Raw genomic sequence first — 20,714 nt, 5'->3', positions numbered from 1 at the left:
TCAGGAGGCTGAGGCAGAGAATTGTTTGAACCTGGGAGGCAGAGGTTACAGTGAGCCGAGGTCATGTCACTGCACTCCAGCCTAGGCAACAGAGCAAGACTGTGTCTCAAAAAAAAAAAGAAAAGAAATTGGTTATCTTGGCCAGGCGCAGTGGCTCACACCTGTTATCCCAGCACTTTGGGAGGCCGAGCCAGGTGGATCACCTGAGGTCAGGAGTTCAAGACCAGCCTGGCCAACATGGTGAAACCCCGTCTCTGCTAAAAACTACAAAATTAGCCAGGCTTGGTGGCAGGTGCCTGTAATCCCAGCGACTTGGGAAGCTGGGGCAAGAGAATCGCTTGAACCTGGGAGGTAGAGTTTGCAGTAAGCCGAGATCATGCCATTGCACTCCAGCCTGGGTGACAGAGTGAAACTCCATCTCAAAAGAAAACAAGAAAGAAATTGGTTATCTCATACTGAAATTTTCAAGATCACCAGAATCTTTGATTTTAACACGAAAGTTTTAAAACATTTTCTGAATATTTTTGGTAGAGGTATTTATAAAACACATTCCTTGCCTTTAATTCAATTTACCTCTTAAGTAGAATATGTTAAGCATAGATTAACGTTTATTTAATCTATGTTTTTATTTAATGATGCAGAGTCATTATAAGCTTTTTTTATTATATTGTTGTCAATCTTTTTTTTTTTCTTTTGAAGACAGGATCTCACTCTGTCGCCTCCTAGGCTCAAGTGAACCTCCCACTTCAGACTTCCAAGTAGTGGGATTACAGGCGTGCACCACCACACTCGCCTAATTTTTTTTGTAGAGGTGGGGTTTCGCTATGTTGCCCAGTCTGGTCTTGAATTCCTGGGCTCAAATAGTTTGCCTGTCTTGGCCTCCCAAAGTACTGGTACTACAGGTGTGAACCAGCATACCCAGCCTACTGTTGTAATGCTTAATACATGGCCCAAAAGATCTATTAAGGCCTAGATATCATATAAGGCTGTCAGGAGAAGACACATATATATATATAAAATATATGATAAGACATTTTATGTATATATAAGTATCTTCTAAAAAAGATACACACACACGTATATATATAGTGCTTACCACCATCATGGCCCACTGCAGCTGCAACTTCCTGGGCTCAAGCAATCCTCCTACCTCATCCTCCTGAGTATCTGGGACTACAGGCACGTGCCACCACACCTGGCTAATTTTTGTATTTTTAATAGGAATGGGGTCCCACTTTGTTGCCAGACTGGGAGAAGACATCTATTGCTTTGTGTTTTGTGTGGATTTCTCTCCCTCCCTTTGTAGGTAGCTGTCACTTCTTATAGCTGTTGGTGTCTATGGCATCTTCCAGCAGCATACTCCTTTCCATTTCCCCAATCTCATTTTCCTCATCACCCAACACTTCTTGGTTTTTTTTGGCTTTTTTTTTTTTGAGATGGAGTTTTGCTCTTGTTGCCCAGGTTGGGGTGCAGTGTCGCAATCTCTGCTCTCTGAACCTCTGCCTCCTGGATTCAAGTGATTCTCCTGCCTCAGCCTCCCGAGTAGCTGGGGTTACAGGCACCTGCCACCATGCCCAGCTAATTTTTTGTATTTTTGGTGGACACGGGGTTTCTCTATGTTGGCCAGGCTGGTCTTGAACTCCTGACCTCAGGCAATCCACTCGCCTTGGCCCCCCAAAGTGCCAGGATTACAGGTGTGAGCCACTGTGCCCGGCCCATCACCCAACACTTCTAATCTACTGAAAACTGTGCCTCAGTGAGACCCTATATGTGAAAGTGCTTTACAAATTATATCTGTATCTTATTCTTGTAATCAAGATCATGTCTGACATAAACATAAATATTGGCTCTTCTAAATAAAGAGTTATATATACAGTATACACTTTACTACATTTACATTATTTTGGTTACTCAGAGCCCCCCCCCACACACCTTTTTTTGCTTATATTCTAGTCTGACTTTGTTTTAGATTCATGATTCTTAATTTTCAAACTTTAGTGCATAGTGCATATCAAAATCACCCAGAGGGCTTTGTCTAGATAGTTGAAATTTTCAGGTGGCTTCTGGATAAATAAAGTGTATTGTTTCAGTCTGATTTGAATAAATTCTTCAGTATGACCTCATGTACACACTACATGAATTTCTTAAGAGTACTAAAGTGGTATTTCATGTATTATTTATATTATATCATTGACTTCTTTCTCAGAAAAAAAAAAGTTGCCAAAACCTTATGAAGTCACCGTTGAGAATGTAGCATTTTGTTCTTTTCATTATTTAATTATTTCACATAACCCTGTCAGAATAATTAGACCTATAGACGTATGTAATCTTTGCTGAAAGATTATAACTCATATATTTAAATATCACATAGATGACCCTTACTGCACCATTACTTTGTAATGCTGTGGCAGTTAAGAAAGCAAGATTAACGGGCTGGGCACGGTGACTCATGCCTCTAAATCCCAGCATTTTGGGAGGCCGAGGCAGGCAGATCACTAGAGGTCAGGAGTTCAAAACCAGCCTGGCCAACATGGTGAAACCCTGTCTGTACTAAATATACAGAAATGAGCTGAGCATGGTGGCAGGCATGGTGGCAGACGCCTGTAATCTCAGCTACTTGGGAGGCTGAGACAGGAGAACTGCTTGAACCTGGGAGGCGGAGATTGCAGTGAACCAAGATGGTGCCATTGCACTCCAGCCTGGAAAACAGAGGGAGTCTCTGTCTCAAAAAAAAAAGGTCGACCTTTGTTTTTTAAGTGACTGATGAAGGTAGGAATTATTAGTGGGCTTTGTTTGTTTATTGTTTAGAAAAGATGGAATTTGGCTGGGCACAGTGGCTCACGCCTGTGATCCCAGTACTTTGGGAGGCCGAGGTGGGCAGATCACTTGAGGTCAGGAGTTCGAGACCAGCCTGGCCAACATGGTGAAACCTCGTCTCTACTAAAAATACAAAAATTACAGGTGGTGGTATGCACTTGTAATCCCAGCTACTCGGGAGGCTGAGGCAGGAGAACCACTTGAACCTGGGAGGCGGAGATAGCAGTGAACCAAGATGGTGCTGCTGCACTCCAGCCTGGACAACAGAGGGAGTCTCTGTCTCAAAATAAAAAAAAATTGACCTTTGTTTTTTACGTGACTGATGAAGGTAGGAATTATTAGTGGGCTTTGTTTGTTTATTGTTTAGAAAAGAAAGAATTTGGCTGGGCATAGTGGCTCACGCCTGTAATCCCAGCACTTTGGGAGGCCGAGGTGGGTGGATCACTTGAGGTCAGGAGTTCGAGACCAGCCTGGACAATGTGGTGAAACCCCATCTCTACTAAAAATACAAAAATTAGCTGGGCATGGTAGCACATGCCTGTAATCCCAGCTGCTTGGGAAGATGAGGCATGAGAATCCATTGAACCCGGGAGGTGGAGGTTGCAGTGAGCTGAGATCATGCCATGCACTCCAGCCTGGGTGACAGAGTAAGACTCTGTCTCAAAAATAAAAATAAAAACCAAAAATAAACAAACAAACAAAAAAAAAACAGAGAAAGAAAAAAAAATAGAAGAAAAGAAAGAACTTGAAGAAATATTCTAAAAAAGACATTCTCTCCTATAGTTTTCCTTTGCAGCTAGAAAACGGTCAAGCTATGGAATGTACAGTAGCTCAATATTTTAAGCAAAAGTATAGTCTGCAGCTGAAATACCCCCATCTTCCCTGTCTCCAAGTGGGACAAGAACAAAAGCATACATACTTGCCACTTGAGGTAAGTTAAATTTTCTTTTGCCAATTTGCTGATCTCTTGAATGAGTATATATTTTTAAGTAGAGTTCTAAACTAGTGGTGAAATTTAGTGTTAATTTCTAAAATATTTTTGGCAAATGATTTCACTATATAACCAAATTTTAATTTGTTTGGAAATGGAGGACGTAAGATACGGTTTAGCAAAGGTTTAAGATGTAGAACCCTTTACACAAACCAATCTCTCTTTGTCTATTGGCAGGTCTGTAATATAGTGGCAGGACAGCGATGTATCAAGAAGCTCACAGACAATCAGACTTCCACAATGATCAAAGCTACAGCAAGATCTGCTCCTGACAGACAGGAAGAGATCAGTAGACTGGTCAGTAAGGCATGGTCTTCAAGATGAGCTAGCTTTGAGATAACAAGAAACAAAAGAATAGAAAACTCCTCCTGGGACACAGTTACTCTCTGGTTTTTATATATACAGGCTTTCCTGTTCTTTAGGTGAAGAGCAACAGTATGGTGGGTGGACCTGATCCATACCTTAAAGAATTTGGTATTGTTGTCCACAATGAAATGACAGAGCTCACAGGCAGGGTACTTCCAGCACCAATGCTGCAATATGGAGGCCGGGTAAGCTTTTTATTTTATTCAGCAAGCTTCTTCCACAACCAGTCAAAAAGAGAATCATCCAAGGTTTTTCTACTCTGCCACTACTAAATTTACCCATAGTTTTATTCATTATTGCCTTTTGTATTCTGGCTCATACCTAATAGAATTTTGTTTATTCACTCATCAACAGTAAAATGGCCTTAGATTGTAATGTCTTTTCTCTTTTCTTTTGTTTCTTCTTCTTCTTCTTCTTCTTTTTTTTTTTTTTTCAAAGAATAAAACAGTAGCCACACCCAACCAGGGTGTCTGGGACATGCGAGGAAAGCAGTTTTATGCTGGCATTGAAATTAAAGTTTGGGCAGTTGCTTGTTTTGCACCTCAGAAACAATGTAGGGAAGATTTACTAAAGTGAGTATCTTCATATTTTCAGCTTAGTAATATCCCTTCCAGATATGAAAATACTGTCTTTATGTGAATGTGCTGTGTACACTGGCACTAAATCCCTGACTCCCATAGTGACACCATCTGGCTATACGAAAAAGACCTTGTATTATAGTAATTTGCAAACTTGGGAATTACATTAAGAATCTGACTCAGCTTCCTTACATGTAGAGCAAAAATATTTGAGTAACAAGGCGGAGGCAATGTTGGTTGGCAAATTCTTGAGTTCTTATTGAAGCTTCCTTTGGTATTAATTGTATCTTTTCAGCTAAAATTAAAAACTACCTTAGTTTTAATCATTAAAATTTACTAATGAGCTTGTTTTATCACAAGGTCTCTAGGTAAGAGTAGGTTCACATCTTACAGATGCAGCTATCTATATAAAAGTAGTAGTTAGTGGCCGGGCGCAGTGGCTCACACCTGTGATCCCAGCACTTTGGGAGGCCGAGGTGGGCAGATCATGAGGTCAGGAGATCAAGACCATCCTGGCCAATGTGGTGAAACCCCATCTCTACTAAAATACAAAAAATTAGCCAGGCATGGTGGTGTGCGCCTGTAGTCCCAGCTACTGGGGAGGCTGAGGCAGGGGAATCGCTTGAATCCAGGAGGCAGAGGTTGCAGTGAGCCGAGATCTCGCCACTGCACTCCAGCCTGGAGACAGAGCAAGACTCTATCTCAAAAAAAAAAAAAAGTGAGAAGAGTGAAAAAAATTTAAGAAAAGGGAACTAGAGTGAAAGAAAGGAATTCTACAAAATATTGGCAAATGCACCAAAGGAATGTTCTGAAAGCTTTATACATAGATTGAAGTAACTTCTTAAATCTAAAATTTAAAACTTCAAAGTGAATTTCGCTTTTTTTAAGTGATAATTTCTTTTGACATTTTTATTGAACCAAATCTGTTCCAAGTTTGAATGTAGTGCTAAATACACTGATTTTGTAACAGCATGTTTCTGTGTTCTCAGTTGAGTACAGGCTTACCCAGCTATTTCTGTACCAGGCTTACCAAAATGCATGTTACCTGAAATTTTGACCCTGCTTTTCTTCAGTCTGGAATTATTGATTTGAATGTTTAAAAGATCTTTAAACAGTAGTGCTATTCTAGTTCAGCTGGGCATAATTATTTAAAAATTTCAATTGATAATCTGATAGCTTAGTAATACAGATTCTTTTCTGTTTAATTGCAACTTAAATCACAAGTTTAATTGCAATTGCCAGTCCATTTTCGGCAACCAGTTAAAGATTTTTATTTATTTGTTCATTTCTAAATTTGGCTAACAATTTACAAAACTGAAGGAAGTATTTCAGAGGAAAATGAATGCTAGAAATGTACTCTGAAATGAAAAAACTGTGCTACTGGTTCTATTTTAACAGGAGTTTCACTGACCAACTGCGTAAAATCTCTAAGGATGCAGGAATGCCCATTCAGGGTCAGCCATGTTTCTGCAAGTATGCACAAGGTGCAGACAGTGTGGAGCCTATGTTTAAACATCTGAAAATGACTTATGTGGGCCTACAGCTAATAGTGGTTATCCTGCCTGGAAAGACACCAGTATATGGTATGGACCCTTTTAATGCTGAATGAGGGTTGATTTCAAGCAGTAGATACAACAGTCAGGATAAGCTAGGTTATGCTGCAGTCACAAACCTCAAACTCTCAGTGGTTCACAACAACAAAGATTTGTTTCTTGCTCCTGTTATGCATCCACTGAAGGTAGACTGCTGCCTGTGCTCTGTGTCATCATGTCATCTCCACTTGGGGACCCAACTTGGCAGAGCAGCTGCTATTTGGAGTGTTGCTGGCCACACATTCTTTTTTCTCTCTGCAACTCCTTGGCCACAACCAGCCATATGGCCTTACCCAACTTGCGTGGGAGCAGTGGGGATGGGGGTTGAGAATGTAGTGTGATACTACCATAGTCCTGGAAGCTGAGAGAACTGGAAATATTTGGTGAAAAGCACTTAGGAATATGAGAGTGAGGAAGAGTGCCACTTCCAGAAGAGGATTTGCTTAGTTTGTATCTATTATAAGAAGAATGATACAAAGTTATTTTGGCTATCGTTTAAGTAAGGGATGTAGGAACTATTATTGTTGTTGAGACAGGATCTCAGCTCTGTCACCCAGGCTGGAGTGCGGTGTCATGATCACCGCTTATCTCAGCCTCAAAATCCCAGGCTGAAGTGATTCTCCCATCTTAGGCTCCCAAGTAGCTGGGAGTACAGGTGCCCACCATCACGCCTAGCTACTTTTTGTATTTTTTGTAGAGACAGGGTTTTGTCATGTTGCCCAGGATGGTCTTGAACTCCTGGGCTCAAGCTATCCACCTGCCTTGGCTTCCCAAAGCGTTGGGATTACAGGCATGGGCCAGCACACCCAGCCAGTTTTAAACTTTTTTTTTTTTTTTGAGGCAGCATCCTGCTCTGTCATCCAGGCTATATTGCAGTGGCACGATCTTGACTAACTGCAGCCTCTGCCTCTTGGGTTCAAGTGATTCTCCTGCCTCAGCCCCCCAAGTAGCTGGGACTACAGGCGCATGCCACCACACCCAGCTAATTTTTGTATTTTTAGTAGAGATGGGGTTTCACCATGTTGGCCAGGCTGGTCTTGAACTCCTGATCTCAAGTGATTCACCCGCCTTGGCCTCCCAAAGTGCTGGGATTACAGGTGTGAACCACTGTGCCTGGCCCCAGTTTTAAACTTTATAAAATGTCTTTAACCTTCTCTCTACAGTTATCTCTAGTACTTAGAGAAAGAAAAAAAAAAAGCAAAAAAACAAAATAAAATAAAATTCGAAGGGCCGGTGTGTGTACTGAGAGGGAGGAGCTGGGAAGATTGATTCTTTTGCTAAATCAGTCATGTGGGAAGAGGCGCATCAAGGAGGTGAGCAAGTCGTGGCAGGCAGTACAGAGAATAAAGGAAGCAGGCTGGCTACAGGGCCTGCAGGAGGGAAAAAAGGAGAGAAGGGAGGGCCTATCCAAACACGGGGAAAAATTGCCCTGGGGGTTTAGCAGATAAAAGGAAGATACATGAGAAGCATCTAGCACAGTGTACAGTATATAGTAGGTTATAAAGTTAATGTGTGGGGTTTTTTTCCTTTTGCTTTTAGTAATTAAGAGACCATTTAAACATGTTAAAATTAATAAATTATTTTTGTAGCGGAGGTGAAACGTGTTGGAGATACCCTTCTAGGTATGGCCACACAGTGTGTCCAAGTAAAAAATGTAGTGAAGACCTCACCTCAAACCCTTTCCAATCTTTGCCTGAAGATAAATGCAAAACTTGGAGGAATTAACAATGTGCTTGTGCCTCATCAAAGGTAAGATTCTGAATGCTTTCCCCACTTTTGTTTAAGATCTAACTTACATAATTTACGGGAAAACACACAAATATTATATATGCATCTAGATTACCTTTTCTCTTGTATATATATGCACCTATATACCCAACACCCAAATAAAGATATAGAACATTTCCAGCACCCCATCAGACTTCCTTATGGCCCCTCCAAATAGATAACCCCCACAGGTGACCACCATTCTGATGTCTGTCAGTTATCTAGATTACTTTTGCCCATTTTTGAGCTTCATATAAATGGAATCATACAGTATGTACTATTTTGTGTCGGTCTTCTTTTGCTCAACATTATATCTGTGAGATTCATTTGGGTTGTTGCACTTAGGAGTAGTTTATTCTTTTTCATTGTTGTGTATGATCTCATTACATGAATAAACCACACAATTTTAATTTATTCTACTATTGATGGATATTTTCATATATTCATTATACATTTCTACATTTTTGGTGAACTGAAACACTCTTTCTCTTGTGTGGAATTCCAGGAGTGTAATTACTGAGTTACAGAGAATAGAGTTACAGAGAATACATATATTTACTATTAATAGATATAGTCAGATAGTTTTCCAAAGTGGTTGTACCAATTTACACTTACACTGAGAGTTCTAGTTGCTCTATATTCTTACCAACACTTGGTAGTATCAGTCCTTTTAATTTTAGCCATTTTGGTTGGGGATAATAGTATCTCATTATAGTTTTAATTTGTATTCCCTTGATGAGTAATGATGTTAAGCACATTTCCATATGCTCATTAGCCATTTGGACATCTTCATTTGTTTTTTTTTGTTTTGTTTTGAGATGGAGTCTCACTCTGTCACTCAGGCTGGAGTGCAATGGCACGATCTTGGCTCACTGCAGCCTCCACCTCCCAGGTTCAACCAATGCTCCCACCTCAGCTTCTTGAGTAGCTAGGATTACAGGTGCACACTACCATGCCCCACTATTTTTTTTGTATTTTTAGTAGAGACAGGATTTCACCATGTTGGCCAGACTGGACTCGAACTCCTGACCTCAAGTGATCCGCCTGCCTCAGCCTCCCGAAGTGCTGAGATTACAGGCGTAAGCCACCGCACCTGGCCTGTTTTGTTTTCTACGACAAGGTCTCTGTCTTCCAGGCTGGAGTGCAGTGATGTGATCATGGCTCACCGAAGACTCAAACTCCTGGCCTTCAACTGATCCTCCCACCCCAGCCTCCCAAGTAGCTGGGACTACAGGCTCATACCACCATGCTCAGCTAATGTTTTTATTTTTTGTGGAGATAGGGTTTTGTCCTGTTGCCCAGGCTGGTCTAGAACTCTTGAGCTCAAACAATCCTCCTGCCTCAGCCTCCCAAAGTGCTGGGATTACAGGCATGAGCCACCATGCCTAGCCTGAACATCTTCTTTTGTAATGGACCTGTTCAGTCCTTTGCTCATTTTTTTTATATTGGGTTGTGAGTCTTTTTTATTAATTTGTAGTAGTTCTTTGTGGTTTCTGGTCCTTCACAACATACAGATATCCTATAGGCAAACAGGATAGGCAGATTATCTTGTCCTAGTCTGTGTTTTGCCTTTTCACTCTCATACATTGTGGGTTTTCTGTTTTTTCTTTTTAAGACAAGATCTCACTCTGTCACCCAGGCTAGAGCACAGTGAGGCAATCATGACTCACTGCAGCCTCCATCTCCCCAGCTCAAGTGATTCTCCCACTTTAGTCTCCTGAGTAGCTGGGACTACAGGAATGTGCCACCATGCCTGCCTATTTATTTATTTATTTATTTATTGAGACAGAGTCTCGCTTTGTCACCCAGGCTGGAGTACAGTGATGCAATCTTGGCTCACTGCAACCTCCGCCTCCTGGGTTCAAGCAATTCTCGTGCCTCAGCCTCCCAAGTAGCTGGAATTACAGGCGCACGCCACCATACCTGGCTAATTTTTGTATTTTTAGTAGAGACAGGGCTTTACCTTGTTGGCCAGGCTGGTGGTCTTGAACTCCTGACCTCAAGCGATTGGCCCACCTTGGCCTCCCAAAGTGCTAGGATTATAGGCATGAGCCACTATGCCTGGTCTTAAATTTTTTTTAGAGATGAGGTCTTGCTATATTGTCCAGGCTGGTCTTGAACTCCTAGGCTTAAGCGATCCTTCCACCTCGGCCTCTCAAAGTATTGGATTTATAGGTGTGAGCCACCATGCCTGGCCAATAGTGGCTTTTGATGAACAGAAAATGTTAATAGGACTGAGTTGAATCAATCTTTTTGTGTCCTTTTAAGAAAACCTGTCTGCCCCTCGCTTCATAGGTTTTTTTTGTTTGTTTGTTTAAATTTGAGTTTGTCAGATTGACTCTAGAGTAAACAAACACCAAGGCAAGACAGGGATATGCTGGCTGGAAATTGGGAGATTTGAGCATTGTTACTCACGTGAATTTCTTATATCTCTGGGCCTCAGTTCCTTATCTATCAAGATAATAATATCTGCCTTGTTAACTCGAAAGTGTTGTTTCTCTGTGAAATCCTATGTGTGAAAGTGATTTGAAGAGTTAAATTTGGGGCTGTGGTTGTTAGTCATTGCCATACTTGAAGATGAAATTGAGTGCCTTGCTCTTATACAATCATATCACAATTCTTTCTTTTTTTTTAATTTAATCTTATCATATTTTGTCAACTTGATTAATTGATTTCGTGTTTCTTATTTATTTAATTTTTTTTTGAGACAGGGTCTCACCTTGTCACCCAGGCTGGAGTGCAGTGGCACAATCTTGGCTCACTGCAAACTCCGCCTCCTGGGCTCAAGCAATCTTCCCACCTCAGCCTCCCAGCTAGCTGGGACCACAGGTGTGCACCACCATGCCCAGCTTATTTTTTGTATTTTTGGTACAGACGAGGTTTCTCCATGTTGCCCACATTGGTCTCAAACTCCTGAGCTCAAGCAATCCACCGACTCAGCCTCCCAACACAGTTTTCATTTTTGTCCTTGAATGAAACTTCTAGGTAAATAAATCCCTCTTTAAACATTAGTGATGAGATATATGGGACATAGGGGAAGTTAACCTAAAGTCTGTCTTCATTTAATTTTACCCCAAACATTTGAGACAATACAGTGTAGTGGCTTAGAGTGCATACTTTGGCGTTAGACTTCTTGGGTTGGGATTCCAGCTTTTCCACTCCTAGCTGTGTGATCTTGGGAACATTCTTTATCCTCTTATGTCTTATTTTTTATCTGGAAAAATTGAGATAATAATTGTGCCACCCTCATAAAATCGTAAGGACTAAATGAGTTAACACATGTGAAGTGCTTAGCATAGTGGCTGATACATTGTATATGTAAGCTGTTATGTATATGTATATTGCCTATATATGTCCACTGTTATTAACTTCTCTGTGCCAGGCTTATGTTCTGTGATAATACAGAGAGATAAATGGGACACAGCCTCTTCTCCCATGGGACCTCACCTTTAGTACCTGTTATATAAGATTGTCAAGTATGGGATGCGTCTTAAATTACACATGAAGAATTAACACTCACAGTCCCAAATCCTACCTTTAAGAATTTATCCCAGTTACCTGGGAGGCTGAAGTGGGAGAATCACCTGAGTCCGGGAGGTTGAGGCTGCAGTGAGCTGAGATCATGCCACTGCACTCCAGCCTGGGCAACTGAGTGAGACCCTGTCTCAAAAAAAAAAATTAAAAAAGATATTGTTTTGTTTTGTTTTGAGGTGGAGTCTTACTTTGTCACCCAGGCTGGAGTGTAGTGGCGTGATCCTGGCTCACTGCAACCTCCACCTCCTGGGTTCAAGTGATTTTCCCACCTCAGCCTTCCAAGTAGCTGGGATTACAGGTGAGCGCCACCATGCCTGGCTAATTTTTTTTTTTTTTTTTTTTTTTTTTTTTTTTGAGACAGAGTGTTACTCTGTCACCCAGGCTGGAGTGCAGTGGTGCGATCTCAGCTCACTGCAACCTCCCCTTCCCGGTTCAAGTGATTCTCCTGCCTCCACCTTCCGAGTAGCTGGGATTACAGGTACACACCACCACACCTGGCTCATTTTTGTATTTTTTAGTAGAGACAGGGTTTCTCCATGTTGGCCAGGCTGGTCTCCAACTCCTGACCTCAGGTGATCCTCCTGCCTCGGCCTCCCAAAGTGCTGGGATTACAGGCGTGAGCCACCGTGCCCGGCCCTTTTTCTTTTTTTAAAGACAAGGTCTTGCTCTGTCACCCAGGCTGTAGTACAGTGATGTGACACAGTACAGTGGAGTATATAGTACATAACTTACTGCAGCCTCAAACTCCTGGCCTTAAATGATTTTTCTGCCTCAGCCTCCCAAGTAACTGGGACTACAGGCAGGTGTTGCCACGCTGGGCTTTCTTATTTTTTATAGAGACCTGGGTCTTGATATGTTGCCCAGGCTGGCCTTGAACTTCTGGGCTTAAGCAATCCTTCCTGCTTGGCCTTCCAAAGTGCTGAGATTATAAGTATGAGCCATGGTGCCCAGCCTAGGTCCTGTTTTTTCAATCTTCTCTTCCTACTCTTATAGAAGAGCCATGCTCACTTCTTCAGTCAGTCCAGAGTCACTGTACTGGGTGACATGAATATTCAGTGGTCCGTAGTGTTCTTTCCCAATGGGCTTAAGTCTTTGTTCTCTCTTATAAGGTTATATCTGATTATATCTGGTGATATAATCTTGCTAAACTCAAACACTTTCATTTATATGTCTGAGTGGCAACATCTCCTTAAATCTGAGCAGGCCCTCGGTGTTCCAGCAGCCTGTCATCTTCCTGGGAGCGGATGTCACACACCCCCCAGCAGGGGATGGGAAGAAGCCTTCGATTGCTGCTGTGGTTGGCAGTATGGATGGCCACCCCAGCCGGTATTGTGCCACCGTTCGGGTGCAGACTTCCCGGCAGGAGATCTCCCAAGAGCTCCTCTACAGTCAAGAGGTCATCCAGGACCTGACTAACATGGTTCGAGAGCTGCTGATTCAGTTCTACAAATCCACACGCTTCAAACCCACTCGGATCATCTATTACCGTGGAGGGGTATCTGAGGGACAAATGAAGCAGGTACTCTTATTACCCCTATTGCCCTTCGGGACCCCTAGAAGTCTGAGGGAGATTCCTCTCATCTGCCATTCTGGGTAGATCTGAGAGATACTAGGCAAATTCTCAATTAAACATAATTCCATTTCTGTCTTCTAGGTAGCTTGGCCAGAACTAATAGCAATTCGAAAGGCATGTATTAGCTTGGAAGAAGATTACCGGCCAGGAATAACATATATTGTGGTGCAAAAAAGACATCACACACGACTCTTCTGTGCGGATAAAACAGAAAGGGTAAGAAGATATAGTATAAGCTTTGTTATCTGAGGCTCTGGCAAGTGATTATATATACACTTATGTATGCCATTTTAATACAATTTTTTTCTTAAAAGCAGAAATGCCTGATAATAATTTAATAAATACAATAACTGCAGTTGGGTTTAGATGACCAATTCTGAATGATACGAGTTTTGAGACTGAATATTTTATTTCTCTTGTATAACAGAAATGCTGATTTATCGAGTTGTTTTTGTGTGGGGAGCAGTAGGTCAGAAACATGCCAGGTACATTGTGATGATATAGGCAACCTTCTAAGGGGTGGTTTTATTGTTACTTTTTGCTGCACAGTTCTAGGGTATAAAGAAGAATTTATCTTCCAAATAATTTTGTATCAGCATAGGACAACCCCCAGACTGTGGACTGGTAACAGTCTGCGGCCTGTTAGGAACCAGGCTGTACAGCAGAAGGTAAGCAGTGGGTGAATGAGCATTACCACCTGAGCTCTGCCTCCTGTCAGATCAGCAGTGGTGGAACAGTTTCATCCCAAACCATCTCCCCCCACTCCCCCACCCCATCTATGTAAAAATTGTCTTCCATGCAACGTGTCCCTGCTGCCAAAAAGCTTGAGGACTGCTGGCATAGGAGATTGTTAGGGCACAAACTTTGAATATTTATAGTGTCACACTTAAACCACAGTCAAATTACTCAACTTCTCTAAGCCATATGTTCTCATCTGTCAAATGTGGTTAAGAACAATATCCAGGCGGGGTGTGGTGGCTCACGCCTGTAATCCCAGCACTTTGGAAGGCCAAGGCAGGTGGATCACGAGGTCAGGAGATCGAGACCATCCTGGCTAACACAGTAAAATTCTGTCTCTACTACAAATACAAAAAATTAGCTGGGCGAGGTGGCGGGCGCCTGTAGTCCCAGCTACTCGGGAGGCTGAGGCAGGAGAATGGCGTAAACCCAGGAGGCGGAGCTTGCAGTGAGCTGAGATCCGGCCACTGCACTCCAGGCTGAGTGACAGAGCGAGACTCCATCTCAAAAAAAAAAAAAAGAGAAAAGAAAAAAGAAGAATATCTGGCCAGGTGCTGTGGCTCACACTGGTAAGCCCAGCACTTTGGGAGACTGAGGTGGGTGATCACTTGAGGTCAGGAGTTTGAGGCCAGCCTGGCCAACATGGCAAAACCCCGTCTTTACTAAAAATACAAAAATTAGTTGGGCATAATGGTGCATGCCTGTAGTCCCAGGTACTCGGGAGGCTGAGGCACGAGAATCACTTGAACCCGGGAGGCAGAGGTTGCAGTAAGCCGAGATTATACCACTGTACTCCAGCCTGATGACAGAGCAAGACTCTGCCTAAAAGAAAAAAATAAATAAATAAAACCCAAAACGCCTCTAATCCCCAGACATTTCAGATAGAGAATGCCCAACCTATATTATTAATAGAGAATTTTGCTTCTTTGATATTTTTTAATGACTTTACTTCATCTTGTCCAGGCCGCCTCTCATCCACCCCTAGGAAGACCAGGTCTTTCTGTTGCCTAATCATGTAATCTTATTTGCCACTCCCATTATTTTCTAGTACCCTAGTTTTTTTGTCTCTAATCCTAGGATGAACTGTTTCTTTTTTCTTTTCTTTTCTTTTTTTTTTTTTTGAGACGGAGTCTCGCTCTGTCACCCAGGCTGGAGTGCAGTGGCTGGACCTCGGCTCACTGCAAGTTCCGCCTCCCGGGTTTACGCCATTCTCCTGCCTCAGCCTCCCGAGTAGCTGGGACTACAGGCGCCCGCCACCTCGCCCGGCTAGGTTTTTTGTATTTTTTTAGTAGAGACGGGGTTTCACCGTGTTAGCCAGGATGGTCTGTATCTCCTGACCTCGTGATCTGCCTGTCTCGGCCTCCCAAAGTGCTGGGATTACAGGCTTGAGCCACTGTGCCTGGCCTCTTTTCTTTCCCTTTTTTTTTTTTGAGACAGAGTTTTGCTCTTGTCACCCAGGTTGCAATGCATTAGCACAATCTTGGCTCACTGCAACCTCTGTCTCCCGGGTTTCAAGTGATTCTCCTGCCTCAGTCTCCTGAGTAGCTGGGATTACAGGCGCCCACCACCATGCCCAGCTAATTTTTGTACATTTAGTAGAGATGGGGTTTCACCATGTTGGCCAATCCGGTCTGAACTCCTGACCTCAGGTGATCCACCTGTCTTGGCCTCCCAAAGTGCTGGGATTACAGGTGTGAGCCACCATGCCTGGCCTGACCTGTTTCTTTTTGTTTTCTGAATCAAGGTGGTTTTCTCATTGGGCCCCAGATCCAACCAGCTTAGATTAAAAGGACTGTCTTAAATTAAAAGGCCTGTCTTTAAGTTGCTGAAACCATAAGTTAATATTACTTCTTACCAGACTTTACCTCTCTGTAACATACACATATAAGAAATCTGGGCCGGGCGCGGTGGCTCAAGCCTGTAATCCCCGCACTTTGGGGGGCCAAGACGGGCGGATCACGAGGTCAGGAGATCGAGACCATCCTGGCTAACACGGTGAAACCCCATCTCTACTAAAAAAATACAAAAAACTAGCCGGGCGAGGTGGCGGGTGCCTGTAGTCCCAGCTACTCAGGAGGCTGAGGCAGGAGAATGGCGTAAACCCAGGAGGCAGAGCTTGCAGTGAGCTGAGATCTGGCCACTGCACTCCAGCCCGGGCGACAGAGTGAGACTCCGTCTAAAAAAAAAAAAAAGAAAGAAATCTGTACCTGTACCCCCAAAATATATAAAAATTTAAATAAAAAGTAGACCAGCACATGTCAAATAAAATAAATAAATAAAAGATATGCTGTGCAAAAAAAAAAAAAAAATAGTACTTCTTAGACTTTGCTAATACAAATTCTTTGAACTCTTGCCTGACCTCTGGGCACAAAACCTCCTGCCACCTTCTCCTTAACTGTTGTCATCTCTCCACCTGTCTGTCAATTTGTTATTCATGTAAATTTAAGATCTTCTTTAGGCTTGTCTTCCTAAACTATCTATTAAGCTATTATTAAGCTATCTCATAGTTTTGTTCTTTAAACCTTTCAAAATTGACAATCCCAGTTCTTGGTCTACTTTGCACCCTGACATTTACTAATATCTTCAATTCTCTAAGCATGCCTCTTGCCAATCCACTTGCCCATTAATTTGCCTCTACTCTTAGGCTGATAGAAATTGCTGGGGGAAAAGCGGTGATTTTTATTTTATTTTATATTTTTGAGAGAGGTTCTCACTCTGTCACCCAGGGTGGAGTGCAGTGGCATGATTACGGCTCATGGCAGCCTAGATACCCCCAGGCTCAGGTGATCCTCCTACCTCAGCCTCCCAAGTAGCTGGGACTACAGGCACTCACCATCACTCTCGGCTAATTTTTTTTGTATTTTTTGTAGAGATGGGGTTTCGCCACATTGTCCAGGCTGATCTTGAACTCTTGGGCTCAAGTGATCAGCTCACCTCAGCCTCTCAAAAGTGCTAGGATTACAGGCGTGAGCCACCACATCTGGCCAAAAGTATCTGTTTAATAAAGAACCATATTACAAATTAATGAGAGCAAATCTCAGCCAGGCCTTGGATGCTGCCGTTTTTTCATTTACCCTATTCCCCATAGCATCTGTTCCACACCTTTATACTCTTCTCAAGTCCCCTACCCCATTCATAATGACTCTATTGCCAACAAAGTCCTATTGTCTATTTCCCTCCAAAAACAAGATCTAAAAGGCAAGAATTTTCTCAGCTGCCTCTCCTCTACGTTCAAACTCAGTTACATCTTGTATTTTCTTATCTCCTTCCTCGTATCTCTCCACCTATGCTTTCTTTCCCCCATCCTATGCTTTCAATCCTAATCCCTCCTGACTTCTGACTTCTCTAGAGCCTTACTTGGTAAATTACACCTTTTTGTTTGTTTGTTTTTGAGACGGAGTCTCGCTTTGTTGCCCAGGCTGGAGTGCAGTGGCCGGATCTCAGTTCACTGCAAGCTCTGCCTCCCGGGTTTGTGCCATTCTCCTGCCTCAGCCTCCCGAGTAGCTGGGACTACAGGCACCCGCCACCTTGCCCGGCTAGTTTTTTGTATTTTTTAGTAGAGACGGGGTTTCACTGTGTTAGCCAGGATGGTCTCGATCTCCTGACCTCGTGATCCGCCTGTCTTGGCCTCCCAAAGTGCTGGGATTATAGGCTTGAGCCAGGGCGCCACATTGTTTTTCAAAACTTCACTCTTTCGTGTTCTGTTGCCTCCTTCTCGCCCTCTAAAGGTGGCTTAAATCCTCCTGAGTTCACCTCACCCTGCTTCTCCCTCAGTCTCGCTGCTGCCTTATCTTTTCTTCCTTTCATGACTAAACTTTGAGAAAAACAATCACTTGACTTTCTATCTGTACTTTCTGTATGTACATCATACTTTAATTTTCTGTAGCCTGACTTCAATTTCAGTGACGCCATTGAAGTTGTTGTCTCAATGACTTGCTCATTTCAAATCTAGAGATAGTTTGTCAGATTCCCACACTGACTTCTTTGTAGCACTTAAGACAATGATTGCCTTATTTGGCCTTAGCAAAATGACTTTCCAGCCTTACTACCCACCTCTGTAATCAGACATTTGTTTTGTTTTTTTTTTTGAGGTGGAGTTTCACTCTGTCACAATCTCGGCTCACTGCAACCTCTGCCTCCCAGGTTCAAATGATTCTCCTGCCTCAGCCTACCTAGTAGTTGGGATTACAGGCACGCACCACCATGCCCAGCTAATTTTTGTATTTGTTGTAGAGACGGGATTTCACTATGTTGGCCAGACTGGTCTTGAACTCCTGACCTCAAGTGATTCACCCACCTCGGCCTCCCAAAGTGCTGGGATTACAGATGTGAGCCACCACGCCCGGCCTGTAATCAGACTTTTCTGATTCCTCTTTCTCCTTCTGTCCATTAAACACTGATATTTCCTGGCATTTCATACTTCTCTCTCTTCTCTTCTCAATTTCAGCCCTCTCTATAGTGTCATCCACTTTTCTGGGCTAATTCCCTTGCTTATAGATTCCTAAATCTGTATTTCCAGCCCCAATCTACTCTATTCAGCTCCTGGTCTGTACTCCCAGTTATCGACCAGACATATTTGCTTAGATTCTCTATGGGCACTGCATCAGTCAAGATAGGCCAACAACAAAAACCTAAATCTTAGGGGCTTACAAAGACTTGTTTCATGGTCACATTACACCTTAATTGTGGCTCTGCTGCAGCTGTGACCCTGCTGTCCTCCCTTTGGAACCTAGGCTGACAAAGAAGCATCTGTCTGGAACATTGCCAGTCATCCTAGCAGAGAGGAAAAAAGATACATGACAAGCCATGTGCTGGCCCAGAAGTAACACATTTCAGGCCACATTTTATCAGCCAAAGAAAGTCACTCCTGAGATAATTGGGTGTGGATGTATAATCCTGCCCCAGGCAGGGGCATGGGAATATTTGGCACCAATAATACAATCTACCACAGGCATTTCAAGCAAAGCATGTCTAAACCTTCTATTTATTGTTTTATCCCCGTCCAAAACCTATTCCTCCCCAATTTTCCTTTTATTGTATTACTTGGCATCACTGTATATTAAGTCAGCCAAGCTAGAAACTTCAGAGTTGTCTCTAAATTCTTTTCCCCGTTTCCAGTCCCTTCATACTCATTTAGAAAATAGTCCTCTGTGGGCCAGGCGTGGTGGCTCACGCCTGTAATCCCAGCACTTTGGGAGGCCAAGACGGGTGAATCACCTGAGGTCAGGAGTTTGTGCAACTGCACTCCAGCTTGGGCAACAAGAGTGAAACTCTGTCTCAAAAAAAGAAAAAAAAATTTTAAAAGGCCAGGCATGGTGGTGCACGCCTGTGATCCCAGCACTTTGGGAGGCCAAGGCGGGTGGATCACCTGAGGTCAGGAGTTCGAGACCAACCTGGCCAACATGGTAAAACCCCGCCTCTACTAAAAATACAAAAATTAGCCGGGCGTGGTAGCACGCACCTGTAATCCCAGCTACTCAGGAGGATGAGGCAGGAGAATCGATTGAACCTGGGAGGTGGAGGTTGCAGTGAGCCAAGATTGCACCATTGCACTCCAGCCTGGGTAACAGAGCAAGACTCTGTCTCAAAAAAAAAAAAAAAAAAAAAGAAAGAAAAAGAAAATAGTCCTCTGTGTTCTGCCCTGAAATCTCTCTTGTCTCAGTTCTTCCTCTTGTATGTTCCTGCCACTCTAGGCAGAACTGTTTTATTGCAGGAGACTCCTAGCAGTCTCCCTGTCTCCATTCTTTCTTCACAAATGCATCCTCTACCCTGCAGTGAAAACATAGATCCTATTGTGCCACGCCACTGCTCAGAAATCTTCAGGTATTCCCCATTGTTTACCAAATGCTTTCCTGTTGTGTTTAGTGTTTTCCCAAGATGGCCAAAACAACATTTTCATTTTGTCTTTCACCATAACCTTATACATCTTCCATTTCCCATATCCACTGTACATAGTTATCCCTGAACGAGTGCATCCATTCCATCCACTGTCTTCATTATTTTTATTAAGGTATAATATAGATACAGTAAAATACACCCTCATTTTTTAGTGTCTAGTTTTAGTTGAGTGCATACGTAAGCTTTTTGTTGTTGTTTTTCATTTTTTTGAGATGGTCTTGCCCTGTCACCTAGGCTGGAGTGCAATGATGTGTATAATCATGGCTCATTGCAGCCTCAGCCTCCTAGGCTCAAGCGATCCTCCCATCTCAGTCTCCTGAGTAGCTGTGACTACAGGCCAGTGCCGCCACACTTGGCTAACTAAAAAAAAAAAAAATATATATATATATATATATATATATTTTTTTTTTTTTTGGGGGGGACAGGGTCTAACTTTGTTCGCCAGTTTGGTCTTGAGCTCCTGGACTCAAGTGATCCTCCCGCCTCAGCCTCCAAAAGTGTTGGCATTACAGGCATAAGCCACCATGCCTGACCCTAGTTTTGACAAATGCATATAGTTCTGTAGCCATCACCACAATAAAAATATGTAGTCATCCCTCAGAATCCATGGGGAATTGGTTCCAGGACCTCCTACAGATACCAAAATCCACATTTGCTCAAGTCCCTGATATAAAATGGTACAGTTAGCTAGGTGTAGTGGTGCATACCTGTAGTCCCAGCTACTTAGGAAGCTGAGACAATAGGATCACTTGAGCCCAGGAGTTTGAGAAAAGTCTCGGCAACATAGCAAGACTCCATCTCAAAAAACAAGAATGGTATAGTAATTATATATAACCTATGCACATCCTCCCATGTATTTT

At 42.8% G+C, this 20,714-nt stretch overlaps 1 protein-coding gene across 6 annotated transcripts in view; it reads left to right on the top strand.

The window, feature by feature from the left end:
• Nucleotides 1-20,714, top strand: part of LOC103225126 (argonaute RISC component 4) — a 51,742-nt gene that overhangs the window by 20,547 nt on the left and 10,481 nt on the right. For all 6 annotated transcript variants that reach the window (XR_005239978.2, XR_005239969.2, XR_005239971.2 and 3 more), the window contains exons 8-15: nucleotides 3,601-3,748; nucleotides 3,986-4,105; nucleotides 4,231-4,359; nucleotides 4,613-4,746; nucleotides 6,151-6,335; nucleotides 7,934-8,093; nucleotides 12,849-13,164; nucleotides 13,300-13,434. Coding sequence is in view for 3 of the 6 variants with exons in the window: in XM_007979432.3 (XP_007977623.1) it covers nucleotides 3,601-3,748; nucleotides 3,986-4,105; nucleotides 4,231-4,359; nucleotides 4,613-4,746; nucleotides 6,151-6,335; nucleotides 7,934-8,093; nucleotides 12,849-13,164; nucleotides 13,300-13,434 (1,327 nt within the window). In the remaining 3 variants the exon portion in view is untranslated. The remainder of the gene's footprint in view (nucleotides 1-3,600; nucleotides 3,749-3,985; nucleotides 4,106-4,230; nucleotides 4,360-4,612; nucleotides 4,747-6,150; nucleotides 6,336-7,933; nucleotides 8,094-12,848; nucleotides 13,165-13,299; nucleotides 13,435-20,714) is intronic.

Source organism: Chlorocebus sabaeus, chromosome 20, assembly GCF_047675955.1.
Source record: "Chlorocebus sabaeus isolate Y175 chromosome 20, mChlSab1.0.hap1, whole genome shotgun sequence".
In the NCBI taxonomy this organism is placed as follows: Eukaryota; Metazoa; Chordata; class Mammalia; order Primates; family Cercopithecidae; genus Chlorocebus; species Chlorocebus sabaeus.
The sequence above is the reverse complement of the archived record's forward strand: the minus strand, read 5'-3'. Positions and strand labels throughout refer to the sequence as shown.